Source organism: Coffea arabica, chromosome 2e (assembly GCF_036785885.1).
Source record: "Coffea arabica cultivar ET-39 chromosome 2e, Coffea Arabica ET-39 HiFi, whole genome shotgun sequence".
Lineage (NCBI taxonomy): Eukaryota > Viridiplantae > Streptophyta > Magnoliopsida > Gentianales > Rubiaceae > Coffea > Coffea arabica.
This window is the reverse complement of record NC_092313.1, coordinates 26,836,132-26,858,683: the sequence shown is the minus strand read 5'-3', so window position 1 is coordinate 26,858,683 and position 22,552 is coordinate 26,836,132. Positions and strand designations below refer to the sequence as shown.

Sequence of the window (22,552 nt, the reverse complement as noted above, 5' to 3'; positions counted from 1 at the left end):
GGGAGGCAAATAAGGGAGTTTGGCCTATTCATAGACAAATCAAAAAGATTTAAAGAATTTTAGAATACTCTACACTTTTAATTAGACAATTTAACGTCTAGAATTTTGTACATAAGCTTAGTCCCTAAAGCTTCTTATGTACAAAATTCGGCCATTCTACATTATAAAAGATGAGCCTAGAATAGTCTAGAGTGTTCTAGAACCTCCATACGTCTACCAAAACTTCTATGGCAAACCAGCCTCGGTCCTCGCGAGTTACTGGTTCGACCGTGAACCAGAACGTTTTGAGCACAAACCAATTTCTACTTTGTACCTAAAGCATGTCACATATTATGGCGAAATCCTCAAAAAGGCAATAATATTGCTATAGCGCACTGCCATGCACCATAGTCGACTCTCATTTCCTAATGATTAACCAGAATGGGAAAAAAAATATAGAGGACTCGTTAACATAATACGGCTTCTTCTCCTGACCACAACAGGATTCTACCTCAAAATTAGGGTTGTCAATCGAATCGAGTCTAGTGAATTGGGTTAAATCGAATTCCATTCAAGCTCACAGTTTAATATATAATTATATATAATATGTGTTATGTTTGCACATTATTATATGATTATGTATAAACTATTAATTTTTTAATTTATATTATGCATAATTATATATTAATTGTATTATTATAGATGTTATATATACATAAATATGCAATTATTTGGGTTGGATTTTAATCGAGTTAAGCCTAATAAGATCCGAACTCAATTCACATTTAATTCGATCCTAATATCTAACTCAAATTTTGATTGACTGACTTAAAAAAAAAAAAACTAGCTTTATTTTTCGGGTGAAATTTGGGCTAATTCGATCCCATTGACTATCCTACCAAAATTTGGGAAAAAAGAAATTTTCATGGGTGACCAAGAGAACTAACACACCCAATCACCTACCAACACATATCAATGAGAAATTAGCACCCGAATTGCACAAAATATGCACCAAACCAATTATTGTAACAATGTAAACTTGATTCCAAGGCCAATCGATCACAGATCTGAGCTATCAATCATCAAAATCAAGAGTAAAGTTCAATTAACCAGCATTGATCTTGAATCTGGTCAAATATATTAATTCTTAGACTAAAAATCAACACAAAAAAAATCATAATTGTGTGTGTGGGAGAGTGAGAGAGAGAAGAATTGAAAATGACGTGTAAAGAATTAACTTAAAATTCTACAGTTTTAAGGTTTGAAATCCTTTATTTTTTTTTTTGGTGGGGGGGGGGGGGGGATTTCAAATCTAGCTCCAAAATTATCCAAATAGATTAGTAGATTTGGGTGTGGATTGATCCAAATCATCTCAAATCGACAGTAGGCTTCTACAAAAGAAATCCAAATGCAACTATTAGGACACTTAAGATACGGATACTTGTAGCTAGGAATTAGAAAAATTGGTTGACAATCCAGAATCAAGTATCTAGGAGAAGAAAATTCAGATTTCCTTCCATTTCTCCCTCTGGACATTATTTTTGACGCTCTTATTCTTCACCCTGCTGATTTTCTCTAACGCTTCGCCAAGTATAATTGTAAGGCTACTAATCCAAGGGCATAAAATCTCTTCTTGTGGTCCTTTTTATCTTGATATAGAAAATAGAAAATTAGGCTTGGAAATCCCACAGATAGTTATAGGGGTTTGTGCTTGTTTCGTATTTCATATTGATGTAATCTTGGAATGGTTCGAAAGTAAAAAAATCCAGATCATTTTCGAACTCTCATAAGTTTGAAGCCTGTAACGCTGCATTGTGAAATCTCAATTAATTTTTCTTGATCATGGATGGATTCAATTTTATCATAATGCATACATTTGTCAAACTGGTTAATATATGATAGTGTGTGTTTTCAAAAACTTTTGTTTAAAGCCTATCTTCACTTCCATCAATTTTTCGTATTCTTCTTTTCATCATCTCATCTCATCCTTTTTTTCTCAAATCTCAAAACCCTCCATTTTCTTCTTCTCAAATCCAATTCACATCTCCATTCTCTATCTCTTTTTTTTGTTCTCTCTTTTACTTCTTGTTAATTTCATTAATTTCTCCATTACTTGTCAGTCATAATTATCGCCTTCCAGTTCTTGCAAGCAATTTATTCTTCAGCTTTATTATTAGCTGTAGTAATTAAAGAACTCGCATCTATCTTGAATTTTTACTCAAATCTATCTAAGTTCTGTATGTTTCTTTCTGTAAACCCAAAATAGACAGCCTCTAGCCATTTGAGTAATTTTAAAAGGCAAATAGTAAACATATTGATACAACTTTTGTACGCCAAACAAAAAAAAAAAATTTCTCCTAGTTGTGAAACAAGAAATTAAATTTCAGCACGTGCAATGCACGAAAATTACTCTTCTTGTTGTATCAATTGTTCTTGTAAAGAAAGCTAAAAAAAAAAAAAATTGAGCATAGCCCTATTGTCAAAAATTGAATGATGCAAAAATAATTTTTTTTTTTAAAGAAGTATGAGAAAGACAATTTTGTTTGACTTCTCTTCACCAATTGAATGTTCTTTTCACAAAAGAAGTTCTATAGATTTGATTCTATCCTAAGCAATGAGCTGATCAGTATTAGATTTTCCTTTCCCTACTAGGATGGTCGATCATGGTGGAAGTGAATTGTTCCAGACCACTTAGCTAAAGAAGCATAGATTATAGACTCCACAAATTACTGTTGCTAATCACAACTAATTTCAAATTTTTGAAACAAATCTCCACTTGATTAAAGAACATGCTCACTATGCACCCATTAGACAAATCAAAAGATTTATAAAGAGATTAGTTATATCATCGTGATCAAATTCATGATTAAAGAAATTAGCTAGCACCATAAAAATTTTGGTCACTATGGAGTTCCATGGAAAGTAGTGATTTTTTCGTCAAAAAAATTGCATTAATCGTTCCTCACTACTTGTCACGCAGGAGAAAATTTAGTCCTTCAAAATGAAAACAAGTAATTTTAGTCCTTCATATATCAAATGTGCTCGTTTTTCATTTTTAGATACCTTATTGGGTCACTTTTAACAAAATTTATGCTGTTGACCCTAAACTCTGCATGATGCTTCCATGATTTCATCCAATCCAAATTCCATTTACGTAAAATGAATCCCTGATTCTTCTTCTTCATCTTAGCTTATTCGGTCAATTAATTTGCATTTGAGAGTTCCATTTCTGATGCCAGCCAGGAAGAAACCAAGTTTCAAGAATTGAGAGACTCCATCGCATTAATGTTAAATTTCAGAACAAAAGTTTTTAGAACTTATTCCAAGTACGTACACTTTATTTCTACGTACGGATGCATCTTAATTATGGAAAATTCGAAGGCCTTCCATCAACATTTTTGAAGCGTAAGTAGTTAAACTCTCCCCCTTCCCTTTAAGGTTTGGATTAGATGTTAATGAAATTTGCTTTTAATAAAAAAAAAATATTTTTGGTGTAATCATGAGTTTACATCAACCGAGTTATCATTCACATTTATGGGTTAGACAAAAATTATACTAGTTTATATCAAAATTCTGTCAACATATATAGGGATCTGGAGAGGCCCCATTTCCTGCAGCATCTACAGTTGTGCTTTTAGAACATGCATCACTTTGCAATTTGGCTTTAAAATTTTTGAGCCTGCTCTAGTGACTAAGATGAAGTTTACACTTGAAACTGATTCTACTAGGTCAATTGACGTGCAAAATCAACTTTCAGTAATCGAGAACATCAATTCTGTGATGTTCTTGTAAAGGAAGTTCAATGAAGGAAGGATAGTACATGGTGGTATTTAAAATTTCTAGATTTGTGCATGAACTTGTGACTACATTTGGTAGCATATTTCATGGAGAAAATGTAAAGAAAATTTGAACATAGTTTTTATGAAAGAAACTAATTCTCAATACGTTCAAGTTGAACGGTTCAACGTACAAACATTGCTTTTCTTGCTCTATTTCATGTTCTTGTAAACGATGTTCAATAAGAAATGTAAAAATGAGAATTTTCTTACGAAATATGTTATAAGGCATGGGCTAGCAATATCCGTGACTTTTCATTTGCCAAGGAACGACTTCACGAGGGTAAAATCCAATTATTGATCAAAAAGTATATATAAAATCCCTTCTAGTGTCATTTATGATCTTGATTCTTGATACAGAACATGGAAAGTTTAGCTCGATATATTTGAAGCATTGGTTTCCTAGAAATTCGTAGATTATTGTAGGGGTTTGTACTCGTTTTGTATTCCTTTTGTCCCAAATTTTTGATTGCATGTCCGGATTCTAACTATTTAAAAATGATGTCTTGGTTGTGATATTACTGCTTTATTTTCAAACTTTTCTTCTAAAATTCAAAATTTAAATTTAAATCTAGCATGAAACATAGATAAACATATCGACAATATTGAAAAATAGATGAAAATAATTTTGACTCCTGTAAGATAATAAAGAATTTGGACGTCCAAAATTTTTTTCTTTTTTTTTTATCTTTTAGTAAGTAGGAGGTTTTGAATCCAAGACCTCCTACTTATAATTCCTCTTATCTTACCATCCAAAAAATAAAAAGTATGATACTTTCAATTAGACGGAAAAAGTGTTTTGTAAGAATGTTTATGACACTTTCAATTAGAGGAAAAAGTGTTTTGTAAGAATGCTATCTTTATTGTGTCTACCAATGCATGTTGGGTTCTTAATCTCTCTTGGCGTTGGATGTGTCCAATAGTATCATCTTGCATTACTTCTCAAATTGGCTAATATACAGTAATATGCCTTTTCAAAACTTTTGAAATTGTCAACGGACTCGTACATGAAATTGCGTATTGATATCTCATGGAGAAAACTTAAACTTTTTTTTTTCCGTAATGGCTAAAAAACCTGGACACAGTTTCAAGAAAGGAACTCACTTTCACACCTTCGACGTGAGGAAATTGCTTTTCTTGCCCTATTTAATTTTTTTTTTAAAACATGTGAGTGGAATATAAAAAGTGAGTAGATAGGAGAAGAATTTGAAACCAACAACTCTAATTATCGATGTTTCGATCTTAACACTAGACAAATGCCTCGTTAATAAGCCCTATTTGTTGAACAAAGCAGAACTTTCTTTAAAAATGTGAGAATAAGAATTTGATTCTACTTCCCTTCATCCATTGAATTTTTGTTTTAAGTCTATCTTCACTAATGTAATTTCTTCAAATTCTTTATTTTCATCATTTCATCCATTTTTTCTCAAATCTCAAAACTCTCCACTTTCTCCTTCCACAATCCACTTCGAGTCTCCTTTCTCTATCTTCTTATCTCTGCTACTTTTGCTTAATTTCCTCTATTTCATCTATGCCCTCACACTCACTCAATCGAAGCTAAATTGCTAGCAACTCTGATTATTGTCATCATCATCGTGGTCATTAGAAAGCTAAGTAGTCATTATTTTGATCCACTCCTCTTATCAGTTTCTTCTAGTTTTGTAAGCTAAGCAGTCAATTCTTCAGTTTTGTAAGTTTGAGCATTGGAAAGCTCGCATCTAAACTCTATCTTGGAATTTGATTATTTCTTTCTATGATTTAGATGAAATAGGCAACCTTGTAAAAGAAATGTTTCACAGTAACTATATCCTACATTCGACATCACATTAGTTAAATCAATGCATGCCATCATTTACAAGAACCAACCCAAGGCTACTTCTGCTTTTGCAAATCCAGTCAAAATAACACAAAAACTAAAATAAACTAGAATCAGCAGCTCCTATTCAGTAACTCACTCTAAGTTTAGCACCAACTTTCCCCCCATTACATGTCCACTCTTTATTCCATCAAAAGATAGAATCAACAGCATAGCCAACAGTAGGATGATGTTATTTTTTCCCTTCTGAGGCTTTTTGCAATTGTTTCTTCCATTTGATTCACCCTTTAGCAAACCCTATGTAAAGATCATTCCTCTTGTGCAAATTGGTTCATCAAGCCATTCAAAATATTTGCATTTATCAGTTCTCTACAAATATAATCACATTCTTCAACATTAGCAAAGTAAAGCCATAATTTAATTTGAGTTAAAATAGTAAGAAAATAAGGAATTTTTTTACTAGCCATCACGGACAATCATAGAATCTTCTCCCAGGATCATCGTCTTGCCAATTTTGGTCTCAATCCACAACTGCAAAGACGATGGCTACTCTTGGATTACACTGATGATTCAGAGCTCCTGGATCTCATTTTATGGAAATACGCATGGAAGAGGAAGATTGTTGCTTGATCAAATTGAGTAGGCTTTCATTTCTTTACAATTTCTTAGAAGGATGTGATTTTGACGAGAGGGTTTAGTCCTGAAAATTTTTCTAGGGAAACTGAAGAAGGGAGAATGAAGAATGTTTTTTAGTTTTTGCTGATTTTAAGTCACACAGTAAATTACTTAATGGGCTCATGCTTATCACATGCCCAAATTCCATTAAAATTGATAATGTCCCGTTTAAAGTTGAAATTGGTCAAACATTGATAGTTCAGATTAGAGGTGTCAAATAAAACCATTTAATTAATTTTACCCATATCCGCCCATTAATAACTGGATATGGGTACATTAAATTTTTATATATGGATATAAATGGGTTACCCAATTAAACCCATTTATTAAATGGGTTTAATTGGGTAACCCATCTAACCCATTTAACCCATTTAACTGACATTCCTGCTCTAGAAAAATAAAAACCAAGTGAAATCCTCGCTCTAGAAGAATCGGTCGTGACTCGTGAGTCGGCAGCGTAAGCAAGAAACGAGGGAAATTTTTGAAAAGAAGGAAGCAGAGAGCTAATAACAGAGAGGAGAACTTGAGACTTTGAAATCATGATCAGCTGGTGAAACAAATGCGACGAAATTTTAGTTGCGCAATTCTCTTACGAAGCTCCGTATATTTACCGGTTTTGAGTTTCAGTTTCTTCTCTATTTGGTAAGATACTTCTAAACCTCCTTCTTTTAAGTTGTTTTTTTGAGAGAAAATTTTCAGTTTTTTTAAGTCGCTTGTTATTCGTATTTATTGAAAATTTGTCTTTATTTGTATGCTAAATGAAGTGATTGCTAGTCTTCATAAGGATTTTTAACTATTTTTGATGTTAAGTATTTTTGTTTTATTTATTATATTTATTTGTTGGTTTTATCTTATCGCTTTATTTCCTTGTAATTTATTAATTTGATCATTTTTTAGCATCATCAATTTATGACAAATTTTAGATTCCTTTCTTACCTTTTCAAATGAAATTTTAAATTTATAAACGAAAAAATACTAGGGGTTCAAAGTTTTGGATTAAATTTTTTTGTTATTATTTAGTCCAAATTTTTAGATTCTCATTGTTCAATTATTAAATAATATGTAATTTTGCAACATGGCATGCGGAAGGAAAAAAAATTGATAATTAAACTTATTTGGCATAATAAGTAAATATTTAAAATTAATGATGGGTGTAAAATGTATAAATTGATAATTTAGTTTACAAAATGAATTTATATGAGCTTGTAAAAAATTAGAATAAATGGGTTATAAATGGATAATTGGGTTACCCAACTCATTTTTTGACTTACCCATTTATACCCATCTAATTAAATGGATATAAATGGGTTGACTCACTTATACCCATTACCCATTTTACCCAACCCAAACCCGCCCAAATCACCCGTTTTGCCACCTCTAGTTCAGATATCAAACATGGCATGCCAAAATGTTTAAAGGCGAAATGTATCTATGACAAAAAGTCTGGGCATGAAAACTGGCATTTTCCTTAGAAAAAATGGCTCTGATTTAATTCTCAAATTCTATACTTTTCCCTTGCTCTTACAAAGCGCGGAGTCTCCTTTGTTCGAGGCAAGAAGAGGAAAATTCTTTACCTCTATGGGTTTTGGCAACCCAGAGAGTATAGAAACGTTGTTTGAACGAACGTAGACAACGCAATTGATCAAGGTACAATGCTATCGCTTCCTCAATTCGGTAACATGACGCATTAGATTAGTAAGTATTTTTAGTTAAACGCCATGAACATTCAAATCATGAACGAGGCTATGATAACGCCTTTAAGAAGATTACAACAGACAATTTTCATGATCCAATTCACATTTCAATATTTTCCTACCAAATAAGTTCAAGGTTAACAAAGTAAAACTAGCTTAAACCTTTCCATCAATCTGCTGCTTAGAAGTCATAAAGCAGATTCCCTCTGGTGCTGTGGAGAAGCGAATGATGATTAAATTCAGCTTGAAAACGAGAGTGATTTATGCACCATCTGCCTGGACAAAAGGATTTGCAATCTCGTCTGTGCCATCAGTAGGTGATACAAGCATCACTGCAGTACCCCTACATATCTGCATTGAAACAAAAGCAGAACGACTAGTAAGGAACGAAATATAAAACCTAAACTGTCTATTGCTGTGTTGACAGAACAGACGGGGGAAGTTCATCTGAATTCAGCAAAGATAATAAATCAAAACAATCCCTCAAAGATTACGAGCTAAAACTTCAGATAGCATGGAAAGGGACATGGAGGAAGGAGGAGGAGAAGAATACAGAATGAGTATTTTAAAGATTGAAGGAATACTGTTTACAGGTCAAAACTAACTGTACTCGAAAGAATAGTTTTTCCTACGCCGTGGCAATAAACAAGGAATTGAAACACAACATACTGGATCACTTGTATACTTTCAATCTCCATACAAAGTGTGAAGACACAAAACAGAACTCCGCGGTAGTAGATGCACAACTGATGTTAATTCACAGAACTAAGTGCTGATTTTATAATGGTTTCTATTTTCTACTTGCATTTACATATATGGACATATTTAAGACGTAGCTATGCTTCTGATCCATGAGACACATCTTGGCAACAAATTAAAGTAAGTATAAATTAGAAAAACATACTATCAAGCCAAGACGTCGCGTATGATCAGTAGTCTTGAGGGGATCATCTGGATCTGCAAAATAAAGGTTCCAATATATTCTTCACGCACAGTTACATGATAATAGGCATGAAAAGAATAAAATTATAAGAGTTCAGTGTTAAGGTCATGACATATTTGGAATCAGATGGCCCATAGTCATTTAAACTTATTATGGCATTGCGCCCACTAAAGCACACAAAAAAATAATAATCAAGAAATAATGCAGGCAGTGGTCCAGCTTTTGAAGGTACATACATAATCTCAGAGGATAATTTGCTCCAAAATGAATGTGATGAACAGAAGAGAAAAGACAATAAGTTCTGTAATAATTCTCTCCAGAGAGAAAAATACTCAAACCCCTGTATATCCTTGAAGATAAAAGCATAACTCATACAAAATGATCAACTATCGCTAGAAGAACAAGCAACTGGAGGTAATACTGATCTCAAATTAGTTGGCTGTTGGCAAAACTAACTGCAAGTCAATCATTAAGATGTCATTGATGAAATTTTAGGACGCCATTTGCCACAGATCTAGAGATAATCCGAGTACAAACCCAGAAAAAATAACTTGCATTTTCATTACTCCCATGTATAACAAGTAATTCTTCAAATCCACTACTAATATCAACCTGCCTATTAGAAGATTGACACAGAAAAAGTTACAGGAAACAGAGAAAGTCTCAGCACAAAAGTTCGACTAGAAAGGGGAGTCGTCCAGGATTAATTGAGGAGCAATACAGCATTTTAGCACATGAATATAGGGAAATCCAGAGTCTACACGACTTCATACCAGGAAGTATACATTAGCTTGAAATAAACTTCAAAACACAGTTATCAGGATGGAAGGAAGAACAGCAGACGTGTTTGGGTATACACAATTTTCTGGAAGTATCAATGAAAATTGGTTTAAACATTGGAAACTGGGACCAACTGGATGCATTCACTCACCCACAATTTTCATTCAATCAAATGCACCAAAAGCCATAACAACACTTTCTTTCTTTCTTTCTTTTTTTTTTTGGTTTTGTTATTTGGGATGACAACATAATTTATGTTCTTTTTTCATTTATTTTTCTCATGAAAAGATGCTTTTCTTACTTTGTCTCATAATGACAATAAGACTGTGCTGCAAGGTTGAATATCATAGACCATCAAGTTTGATCTTTCACCAAAAAAAAAAAAAAGGAAATAGATAATTGAATTCTCCATGGTGATGATGCTTATACACAAGTGCCCAAATAAGCATTGGGAAATATATGTAATGAAATAGGAAAAACAGGACAACATAAAAGAACTAAGCCAAGACACTGGAATTTATGAAAACCAGCAGATTGTCTAATAGGTTCGACAAAGAACAACCAGCATGCTCTTGGCAGTCTTAAGGCTTAAGTACAGTGTGTAACTAAATAAACAGAATAAATTTTCCAAATATTCGACTCCACGAGTACAAGAAATACAGCCATGGAAGAACTGATATGCTTCTATGTAAAAGAACATACAAACAAAGTCATTGCAACAGAAGATTACCTCTGAGAAATTCTATGGCCTCATCCAGGACAAGATTTAGCAATTGATCATACCCTTTTAGTGTTCCAGTCACTGTAACATAAGAACCAATTAACAATTTCCTACTTAAAGCAGGAGAAGCTTTGCAATGGAAACAAAAGGTTTTGCCTCTGAATGTGCAGCTACTGATCTTACATTAAGAAAAGTGAAAACTACAATAGTCAAGTTTGCAAGTTAACACCCTGCTTGGATCAAGGGATGAGAGGGAAAGGAAGCAAATCAAGTAGGTTACGCATACTCATTGGTTTAACAACATCTTATGATTTTACCTTTGTCTTTTAGTCTAAATCTGAAAACTAAAACACACTCCTGCTGTCACTTGGGTTACTTCCTTCAAAAAGAGAGCCATGTATCTGTAACACCTCCACTATTACTTCCCCTCTATTTCCTTATGGAAAACTTCACCTCCTCTTCTGTGTCTAACTTATCCTTCACCCTTTCCATCTCTCCCCCCATCCTCTGCCTTCTCTATGGTAAATGGAGCAGCAATGAAATAATGAAAAAGAAAAACATGGAGCAGTCCCCAGTCTATGCTACTAAGCAGCCACTTTCTCCAAACGCCATTCAGTGCACAAAATCTGCATGCTGCCAAGACTACTCTTCCCTGTCCTTCTGATTCCCCCTCTTTGATCCCCCTCCTCTATTCTTCCAGTTTGCCACCTCCCCTCTATCTGGTGTCCTGTCTAACTCTCTCTCTATTCCTTCACGTCTACATTCCTCACCACTACCTAATTCCCTGCTTGTTCTCCAGCCTGGTCAGTGATTGTGGTATACAAAGCTGGGGGTGAGACAATACAAAATTAAAAAGGTCCCATCTGATGCTTTTAAGCCATGTTGAACAAGTAACATGGGGAGCTATAACTGTCATCATGATAAAAACAACAAGTAACACTCCTAAATCCTCCAAGATAACCAGCATAAAAGCCAAAGAAAATGCCTAAAGATGACCAACAGCTTTCACAAGACCCTTATGAAGCCATGGCATTTCTCTGTAGATTGGTGGAAAACTCAATGGATCAATTTTGCTAGCCTTGAAAACATAACTGAATAATACCAATTGACAAGAATGCCTATTATTTACATTGCCTTCACAGGGTATAGGCCTTGAAATTACTACTTGGTTTACAGTATCAAGTAATGTGAGCATAAAGTTTACCCTGTCTTCCGCCAGTAAGCTTCACTTGGACTCCCTTATCAACAAACTTCGCCAAATCCAGGACCGTTTCTTTTCTTCCAGACTGAAACAAAAGACTAGTAATTCAAGAAATAGGAAAAAAAATCATTCTTTCTAATAAAGCTATGTTTAACATGAACAATTCTTATTCCGGCCCTCAAGAAGCCTGTGCCAACTCACTTTATCTCACTTTCCAACTCCCAACTCAAAATATCATATTTAACTCTATAAATCTCTACTTCTAATACTAAAAACAGTTAATTTGATCAAGTAAATATGATGGCAAACATATAAACATATTAACAAGAGATCAAGAGAGAAATGTACCATGTTTTCAGAGCTGATATGACTCTACACTGCAGGCTTAAATTGGCTTAGAGATACCAATTGTACTGCAAAAATTAAAGACAAAAAATTTTACAACAGTTTTACCTAAACCCAAATGTTAAACCCTAATCAGGAAAAAATGTTCAACAAAAAAAGTAAATACAGAAAAGAGGAGGTTTTAGTATTACATTCCAATGGTAGTCACTGGCGTCAAGAGGAGACTGGCCGGAATTTTAACCGGTTGCCGGAGGTGAAAAAGAAAATCGGAACAGAAGGAAGTGAGGAGGTTCAGGAAGGCGTGAAGATTGTTGGACTAGAAAACGATAAATAGCATGACCAAGGGCGGAATTTGGAGGGGAAAGTATGTTAGTAAATAATATTGCATTCAACCCCCTCGATCTAATTTTGATTCAACATTGGCCTCACCTAACTTTCAAGTTTTTTTTTTTTTATAAATACTTTCAAGTTTGTGTGCCCCCTGGTTTGTGGTAGCTGGTAAGTTGGGCTAGTAATGTGAGATCCCATACCCTTATGCTTGTTGAAAACCATTCACGTAGAGCATGGGTATTTTGGGTAAAGACTCTTTTCAGGTTACCTGTGGTCCAGTGGTCACTGCCCAGCCTTCTAAGACTTGGTGGTGTTGGGAGTAGGGGTGAGCATTCGGTGCAAATGCGGTAAATCGGTGCGCTGAATTCGGTTTTTTCGGTTATTGCACCTATAGAAATCTAAACCGTTTTCAATTTCAAATTGGGCATTACCGAATTCATGCCGTACCCGATTTCAAATTCGAAAACGGTAATGAATTCGGTCTAACCGAATTCATCTATTATGTAAAAAAAAACCCTGAAGCAAATTAAGAGAATATATAAAACCAATCTTTATAGTTCAGCAACTACCAACCCCCGCAAGCCATGAGAAAGCTACAAATATTAGACTGAAAATATGTAAAGAAGCTAGACATATGTAGGCCTTCTACTGGTTTGTAGTTATAAAAGCTAAATTGCTCTCTTCGATATGTTCTAGACTTGCTCCAATGCTTTCCATTACTTATTCAGGAGCTGATTACTTTTATTGAGCTTATTAAGGTGACCTTTCAGCTTATTTATACATAGATGTTTCTTCTTTTACACATTGCAGAAAATTCATATCCAGAATCCTAGGTACAACTTCTGGAGCCGTACTTTCACTAGATGTGCACCACAGATTGAGAATCTCCACGGACAAAGAGGTAAAATTTTCATTTTAGCAAGTTTTTTCCTTTTTAATTTTTCTAACGGGTAAAAGGTGGAATTTTTCCCCAAGGCCTTAACCTTTAAAGCCTGCACAACTGGAGAGAGCTTTCTTGTGTATAAAATACAAAGCTTATGTTATATCACACCTAATCTAAACTACTACAACAGTTAGAGTTTGCAATTCGAAGCTCAGATTTCGTCCCCTTATCAATTCAGGATAACAAATTTCCTAGTCGATCTTGGCCCATTTTAATGCCAGATACACAGAGCCAAAAACAGAGGAGCACTTACCTAAGCGAGCCAGAGATGAGCAGTGATGAACCAGCGATGAACCAGTGAGATCTTGGTGCTTCGTCTTCGACACTCGGCAGCGATGAACCAGCACAGCAGGACACAGCCGACAGGAGACGTAGAGCGCGGCGGACTGGCGGAGGCCGGAGAGGCGGAGAGCAGCTTCGATTTGGGAATTGGGACTTGGGAGTGTTAGTGCTGTGAAAGCCCTAGGTGACGGCAGTCACGGCACCATGCAATATTGCAAATTTGCAATGGTTGTGTTCTCACTTGTCATCAGCTGAAGATGAAATCCGACTTTTCCCAAATGAAGTGATTTTGTAATTTTTAATTTATAAATTGGGGCTCCTAAATTATAATACATTCATTATGCTCCTCAATGATTTAAAAATTATTACTGATTTGATCCCCAAATTTATTCATAATTGAACACATTACTTATGTTCAAATCATTTTGTGGTTTAATTGGCATTTATTTGATCACTTATACCTAAAATCCTTGGTCTATGATTTAAAAAACACATAAAAAGTGATTAATTTAAAATAATTTAGTTAGTAGTTACAATGAATTTATAATTTACAATGATTAATAATAAGTAATATTAGTTACAAACTTACAAATTACAATGAATCAATGATTAGTGATAAGTTACATTAGTTACAAACTTATAATTTATTTCAAATCAAAATAAAACTTATTTACTTGATTTGCAACTCACATGCATTCACTTACACTGCTTAGTTATTTTGTCTATACTTAAAGCCTTAAGATTAGTAAATAAATAATATGAATTTTAACTTATTTGATCACTTATACCTACAATCCTTAGTCTATGATTTAAGGAACACATAAAAAGTGATTAATTTAAACTAGAATAAACCTTAGACTGTACAATGATTAGTAAAAATTTATGAATTTATAATTTACAATGATTAATAATAAGTAATATTAGTTACAAACTTACAAATTACAATGATTAGTGATAAGTTATGTTAGTTACAAACTTATAATTTATTTCAAATCAAAATTAAACTTATTTACTTACATATGTTATTGTGAAAGTCAATACACTAATACATTGATTTGCAATTCATATACATTCACTTACACTGCTTAGTTGTCTTATCTATACTTAAAACCTTAAGATTAGTGAATATGTAATGTAAATTTAGAGTACACTAATACTTGCAAGTTATAGATTATGCATTCAAATATTCAATAATTCAAACATGAATGATGTATCAAATTACCAATATCTAAATTCTAATTACTAATTATGTTTATTGTTTAATATTTAGTATTATACATATATGTATTAATTATTATCTAATTCTAGTCATGTTAGTATGTTACTCATGTATAAAATAATAAGTATTATAGTTATCTTATATTGTAATGTATTACTATGCATTATTGTAGTCATATAACAATTAATAAATACTAAAATAATATAAATATATTGTACATTATTATATATTATTAGTATTATAAGTACATGATATGATGATAATACCATATACTAATTATTATTAATAGCATTTACCTATATAATATAATAAAGTATTAGTAGTATATACTAATACTAAATAGCATTTATCTATATATTATATAATTTTATATATCAATTTGGTATTCGAATGCGGTAATGTGGTACCCGATTTCAAATACCGAATTTTGAATTCGAAATCGGTTATTACCAAATTCATAATCTCATAACCTATTTTATACCATATTAGAATTCAGTGAATTCGGTATGCACCGAATTGGTACCGAATTACCAAATACCTGATTTCAAATTACCGAATTGAATTTGAAATCGGTTATGAATTCGGTACGAACCGAATTTGTTCACCTCTAGTTGGGAGGTCAAGGGTTCGACCTTGCTTCCCACCAAAATTGTCACAATATGTGATGGTCTTCGTTGACCATTTTCGATGGGGTTTCTACTCATATTGAGTCCCCTCCCTCTCTCCCTCCCCCATAGATTAGGCTAGTTTAGATTATAGAAATCCTATCGTTGTGAAAAAAAAAGACAACTAAAAGAAATTTGGATGACTAGAGAGTCGAACCAAGACTCTTACCAACTGATCTCAAAGTTACTCTAAGTAATATTTTTGAGAACTAAATTAAATTTTGGAGACATCTAATAGGTGTTTGGGTTATCATAGATTTTGTCGCATCCAAGACGAAAATACAGAGCAAGAATCAAGTTCAGCTCAAAAAGAGTTTATATTAGTTTCATGCTGTAACTAATTAAGCCAAATACAAATAGCATTTTGGCTTGAATTTGACTCAATTAACATAGAATTTGAATTTTATATGCAAAATGCCCAAGCTACTTTAGCTCTCGATTCAATAAAAGCTTATTTGAGTTCGACTCGATAAATAAATACGTCAATATTGATTACATTTTCAAGCTTGTCAAAAAATACGTGAAACAAGTTTGAACACTAGAGTTTTTAATTGATCATGTTCATTTACACCTCTTATTTCTCCTTTTTATTTTTGTAATGTTACCTTTTTTTTTTCTTAAACTTATGGAGTATATGCAAACACCGAACCCTCCACCTCCGGCAGCCCATGATACCCACTGATGCAAATTTACTTGAAGACCGTGGATGACCCATAAAACCCAAAGCCCATTTTAATCCCACCACTAAACCCATCTGAAACCCATCTGAAACCAGCCCGACCTACCTATTCTTGCTTTCTCCGTAATCCCTATAAATACCTGTCATCCCAACGCTAGGGTTTCTTTAGCAGCCTCAGCTTCCCGAAGTACCACAGAGGCGTATAGGGTTTGAGAGAGAGAAAGAGAGGTCGGCGAAATGGTTGAGAAGGGAAATAAGCCCAGGAAGGAGGAGGTTGTTACAAGGGAGTACACCATCAACCTCCACAAACGCCTCCATGGATGGTAACCCTAACTTCTGCGTCTCTTTCTCTTCCTGTCTCAAGTGTGAATACACACACAATACACAGTTAGATGCTTATATGATTGATTTTGCGTTCTTTAGGTTTTGTTGATCTGATAATTTCATGACTTTTTTCGTTTTTATACGGTCTTGCGAAACATTTTAGTCCAAACCATTGGCTGCTTTTTTAATTGCATTTAGAAATCTCTGAATTCCATGGATGGCTATCAAAAGTTGCATTTTGCATAAAAAATTCAACATTGGAAATGGATTCTCTGTCATATATTTTTTGATGAGTCAAGGTTATATGTACAAGGCTTGACATTTTGGTTGTTAGTTGTTGTGGTTTTACACTTTTGCTTCTTACTGTTATTTGTGTAAATATAGGATGAACAATTGAGCTGAAGCGATCATGCATGTTTTCTTGGATGTGTCCTTAACCACCCTCTTGTTGACCTTTTCGGTGGATGTTGGCAAATGAAACAACAGTGATGAGTTCTACAGACCTGTAATGAATTGCGAACATGATCGCAACTCTTTATGAACATCTAAGGGACTGAGTTGTTTCTCATTCGTAGCTACCTCCCAATTTCGAGTTCCTATTGCTGATCACAATTAAGCATTTTTATAGCTGTGATCGACAAAATTAGAGCTTTATTCAAACATTTTTTTGTCATTTGCTGCCTTGTTTTTGGATTTTGTTGAGCATTCACCCACATGTAGAAGTTTTATTTTAGAAAATTTGATTAAAACTGCAGCTGATGGTTTACACTAGGTCAATTAATTTGGTCATGACAGGACGCAAAAACCAGATATAGATGAGCTCTGTGCTGTTAAGAATTTAACTTGGCCGTGGTAGAAACCAGATTGAAATTTTCTCTGTACATAGACCTCAACAGTTTGTCTTAATTATTTGTCTCAATTATGTGGTTTTTTTAAAGGATTTAAAAACTAATTTTCTGCTTAAGATTTTGTTGGTTCTACTGAGTTAATATTCCTGTATATGGAACTTGAATCTTTCCATTTCCAGTGTAAGTTTAAGACCAATGTATTTAACTAAATATATATCACAGTTGACCACCATTAGTTGAAAGAAGCAATCAACAGTTAAAAAGTCTTGTCATACTTGGACGCTTGGATGATGGTTGGTTCAAACAGTAACTTTTGTGAAAGGACCTTATGATACTCTTTGCTGCTTTCATCCTTTCTTCCCATAGCACTTGTGGTCTTGATTCAGCTCATATCAATTTCTACTTTTTGTTATTTCTGTCTCTGTTTGGAACCAAGTTTTCTGTGTTTTTTTTTCATCAGATGATTTTCTGTCCAGTGGATTAATGGCCTTTGAAATTTCAGATTTGTAAAACAGAAGCCACTGGAGGATAGCAAACTTTATTCACTGTCAATCTTATTAGGAAGCTTTAGTTTTCCACGTGAAACAGTTTCTCATTAGGAAGTGTATCATAGAGTTCGCTTTGTTGTAAACCATATTTCTTGTTTGGAGGCTTAATTGATTAGTTGTTTTTGCTCAATTGAGTGATGCTTTTTGACTTCTGTAATGAGTTTGGTTCTTGATATGCAGCACATTTAAGAAGAAAGCTCCAAAAGCCATCAAGGAAATCAGGAAGTTTGCCCAGAAGGCCATGGGAACAACTGATGTTAGAGTTGATGTGAAGCTGAACAAGTTCGTTTGGAGCCGTGGGATCCGCAGTGTGCCAAGAAGAGTCCGTGTCCGAATTGCACGCAAGAGAAATGAAGATGAAGATGCCAAGGAGGAGCTTTACTCCTTGGTTACTGTTACTGAAGTTCCCGAGGGATTCAAGGGGTTGGGTACTAAAGTTATTGATGATGATGATGAGTGATAATTTTCTCAGTTTCTATGCCATTGCAATTTTGGCTGTATTATTAGATCATTTTGATGTTAGTTCAGTTTTGACTCCCTTACTACAGGAGAATGACTTGAATGAATTATTATTATATCAGCTGTTTGCTTGTTTCAGACTGATTGTGGCATTCAATTCGTATATTCTCAATTAATTTTCGAAATGTTGCAGGCTTGCAGCCTTCATCTACATTGCATTTACTTGCCATTATGATGATCTATTATAGTTGAAAGTTCATTGTTTTGGTCTCCAGACACTTAAAGTTTAAAGGGCATTTGGCTGTACTTGTAGAATGTTTGGCTGGTTGAAATAACCGAATAAAAGTGAAGGAGCAAAAGTTGTTCTTTTTGCTTCGGTTTTGGTAAATGTCTAACGGTCTAGATAAACAGAAATCCACCTTATTTCGTATTTGTTTCTAAACCTTGTGCCATTGGGTTAAAGATTATTCAATGACCGAGCAATTCTCTTCCATTTCTGCCTTAGCCTCTGGTAATAGTCTGATGTATCTTTTTTCTTCTCAAGCTAGCCAGATTAAGACTCCAAAAACCTTTGGCATGCCTTTCTTAATCACTGGAAACGTATGTGCGAAACAGAGCCATTTATAATCCTCCCTAAAGGATCAAGAATATATGTAGACAACAGATCAATGTTGGCTAAGAAGAAATTCTTTTCATTTACTGGTCACATCTAGAGGTGTCAAATAAAACCATTTAATTAATTTTACCCATATCCGCCCATTAATAACTGGATATGGGTACATTAAATTTTTATATATGGATATAAATGGGTTACCCAATTAAACCCATTTATTAAATGGGTTTAATTGGGTAACCCATCTAACCCATTTAACCCATTTAACTGACATTCCTGCTCTAGAAAAATAAAAACCAAGTGAAATCCTCGCTCTAGAAGAATCGGTCGTGACTCGTGAGTCGGCAGCGTAAGCAAGAAACGAGGGAAATTTTTGAAAAGAAGGAAGCAGAGAGCTAATAAGAGAGAGGAGAACTTGAGACTTTGAAATCATGATCAGCTGGTGAAACAAATGCGACGAAATTTTAGTTGCGCAATTCTCTTACGAAGCTCCGTATATTTACCGGTTTTGAGTTTCAGTTTCTTCTCTATTTGGTAAGATACTTCTAAACCTCCTTCTTTTAAGTTGTTTTTTTGAGAGAAAATTTTCAGTTTTTTTAAGTCGCTTGTTATTCGTATTTATTGAAAATTTGTCTTTATTTGTATGCTAAATGAAGTGATTGCTAGTCTTCATAAGGATTTTTAACTATTTTTGATGTTAAGTATTTTTGTTTTATTTATTATATTTATTTGTTGGTTTTATCTTATCGCTTTATTTCCTTGTAATTTATTAATTTGATCATTTTTTAGCATCATCAATTTATGACAAATTTTAGATTCCTTTCTTACCTTTTCAAATGAAATTTTAAATTTATAAACGAAAAAATACTAGGGGTTCAAAGTTTTGGATTAAATTTTTTTGTTATTATTTAGTCCAAATTTTTAGATTCTCATTGTTCAATTATTAAATAATATGTAATTTTGCAACATGGCATGCGGAAGGAAAAAAAATTGATAATTAAACTTATTTGGCATAATAAGTAAATATTTAAAATTAATGATGGGTGTAAAATGGTATAAATTGATAATTTAGTTTACAAAATGAATTTATATGAGCTTGTAAAAAATTAGAATAAATGGGTTATAAATGGATAATTGGGTTACCCAACTCATTTTTTGACTTACCCATTTATACCCATCTAATTAAATGGATATAAATGGGTTGACTCACTTATACCCATTACCCATTTTACCCAACCCAAACCCGCCCAAATCACCCGTTTTGCCACCTCTAGTCACATCCCATAATCGGCTCCTTTTGTTTCAGATTAAAGCTCCCGAGTTTTCTCCTTTTTTGGGTAGAAAGCTCCCATGTTTTCTCACCAGAACCAAACGGCTTCCGACTTACAAACGACGGTACAACTTCATTCCCTAATTTCCTCCGAGCATGGTCTGAAAAATGTAAATGTATCAACTCATGCTAATACTACCAGCGAAAATACCAATTTTCATCCCTAAACTTTGAGCTATGTACATATTTCATTCTCAAGCTTTCTGGTATAACACATTTAGTATTTGAACTATCAATTTTTGACCAATTTTTTCCTCAAATGGGAAATGAATCAATTTGAACGGAAATTGGAGTTGGGAAGAAAGATATTGGAGTTGAAAGAGTGAAGATAGCCATTCTATTTTGCTGATTTTAAATTATGCAAGACTTTTTACTTTACGGAGTCATACTCATCAAGTCTCTAATTTCTGTTCAAATTGATTAAATTCTCATTTGAGGATGAAATTGGTTAAAAATTGATAGTTTAGATACTAAATATATTACGCCAAAAAATTTGAGAACGAAATGTGTTCATGATCAAAAGTTTAGGGATGGAAACTAGCATTTTCCAACACCACTATTTTAGTAGCGGCAGTAATGGAAATAGAAGAATGTTCCACAATTCTTCCCAGGCTGCAAATTGGAATAGAACATCTTCATCTTCATAATGGATTTCAAATAGCTAAGCAACATTTTTTGTGATCCACTTTTGTGATTGGAAGAATGACAGTTTTTATCAACTCGACACCAAAAAAAAAAAAATTACAAATCTCGTTCTTTCCAAAAGTTATACAAACCAAAAAAATTGAGGAAGATAGTTCTATAGCAATGCAGGCTAAACGAATTCAGCTGCTACGGTACCCAGTTGAATGCAAGATGAACAATTACACCCCACACGTTTGGGTAAGTAGAATCAGAACCTCAATTAAGACTCTCTAGAGAGTCAAATCTTTTCTTTTCCATTCCCGGTCAACTAGAGGTGTCAAAATGGATGACTTGGGCGGGTTTGGATAGGGTAAAATGAGTAATGAGTATAAGTGAGTCAACCCATTTATATCCATTTAATGAGATGGGTATAAATGAGTAAGTCAAAAAATGAATTGGGTAACCCAATTACCCATTTATAACCCATTTATTTTAACTTTTGTAAACTCATTTAAATTCGTTTTTGCAAACTAAATTATCAATTTATACCGCCCTTTTCACCCATCATTAGTTTTAAATATTTACTTATAATGTTCAATAAGCCTAATTATCAATTTTTTTCCTATCCGTACTTTATGTCTCAAAATTACATGCTATTTAATAATTGAATAATAAGAATATAAAAATTTGAACTAAGTACTATAAAAGTTAACATAAAAACTTAATCCAAAAATTTTGAACTCCTAACATTTTTTTCATGTATAAATTTAATATTTCATTTTGGAAAGATAGGAAAAGCGGTAAAAACTTATTATAAATTGGTAACGTTGAAAAAGAAGCAAGTTTAACAAACAAAGAGAAAATAAAATGATAAGACAAAACCAACAAATAATAATAATAATGAAATAAAAGTAGTTAACATCATGACAAAATGAAAAATCTGAAAAAAAAAAATGGGTGGGGAAAGAGAGGAGACTTGAGGAAAGATAATTTTAAATAGGTTAATTGGGTTTGATGGGTTATCCAATAATACCCATTTAATAAATTGGTATAATTGGGTAATCCATTGATACCCATATGCAAAAATTTAATATATCCGTACCTATCTATTCATGAGCGAGTATGAATAAATTTAATTAAATGAGTTGATTTGCCACCTATAAATTATAGGCATTAAATATGAAGATTACACGAGTTCCTACAACCGACTCAAACTTGAGTTATATGACAGCATAAACTATAAGTTCCATACAAGAAAATTAATAGTGTATAAATAGTTTTTTGGGCTAGTACTATAGTAGTATATCAATAGTCTCAATAGCATCAACATGCACCACCTCCTATGTGGATTACGTCGAGCAATATGAACTGCCTAACATAAACAACATTAATACATCACCCGTTTTACATTTTCCTGCAATGAAACGTTATTTACACTCTATTTTTGGTTATTTGCACCTTAATCGTTTATTTTATCTTATCATATGATTTAATAAATAAAAATTATGTTATAGAAATGACAGTGAAAGTGTAAATAAAAAAAAATGGGAATGCAAATAACATTTTCGGGTAAACGGATGCGAACTGCAAACGCGATTGATACGATCATACGAACCCTTCTTTCTTGGAACCATTCTCGTGTAGTTTATTGGCAGACAACTATGTAAAAGTCCTTTGTGTTTTTTCCCTTCTTGTTGA

At 33.4% G+C, this 22,552-nt stretch overlaps 2 protein-coding genes and 1 non-coding gene across 3 annotated transcripts; 2 read left to right on the top strand and 1 right to left on the bottom strand.

Annotated features, from left to right (window-relative positions):
• Positions 1–8,037: 8,037 nt before the first annotated feature.
• LOC113732225 (sm-like protein LSM7) lies at positions 8,038–13,785 on the bottom strand. The gene is made up of 6 exons (XM_027257891.2): positions 13,517–13,785; positions 11,994–12,058; positions 11,649–11,730; positions 10,454–10,525; positions 8,905–8,957; positions 8,038–8,351 (listed from the first exon to the last, which is right to left on the bottom strand). Exons 2-6 carry the CDS (start codon positions 11,994–11,996, stop codon positions 8,262–8,264), a joined length of 300 nt encoding a protein of 99 aa, XP_027113692.1. The 5' UTR covers positions 11,997–12,058; positions 13,517–13,785; the 3' UTR covers positions 8,038–8,261.
• A 2,469-nt stretch (positions 13,786–16,254) lies between these two features.
• Positions 16,255–18,425, top strand: LOC113732224 (large ribosomal subunit protein eL31). Its single transcript, XM_027257890.2, has 2 exons — positions 16,255–16,431; positions 18,009–18,425. Exons 1-2 carry the CDS (start codon positions 16,346–16,348, stop codon positions 18,286–18,288), a joined length of 366 nt encoding a protein of 121 aa, XP_027113691.1. The 5' UTR covers positions 16,255–16,345; the 3' UTR covers positions 18,289–18,425.
• Positions 16,911–16,995, top strand: LOC113733566 (small nucleolar RNA SNORD25). The gene has a single exon (XR_003459071.1). It is a non-coding gene; the product is annotated as a small nucleolar RNA SNORD25 (small nucleolar RNA).
• Positions 18,426–22,552: the final 4,127 nt, after the last annotated feature.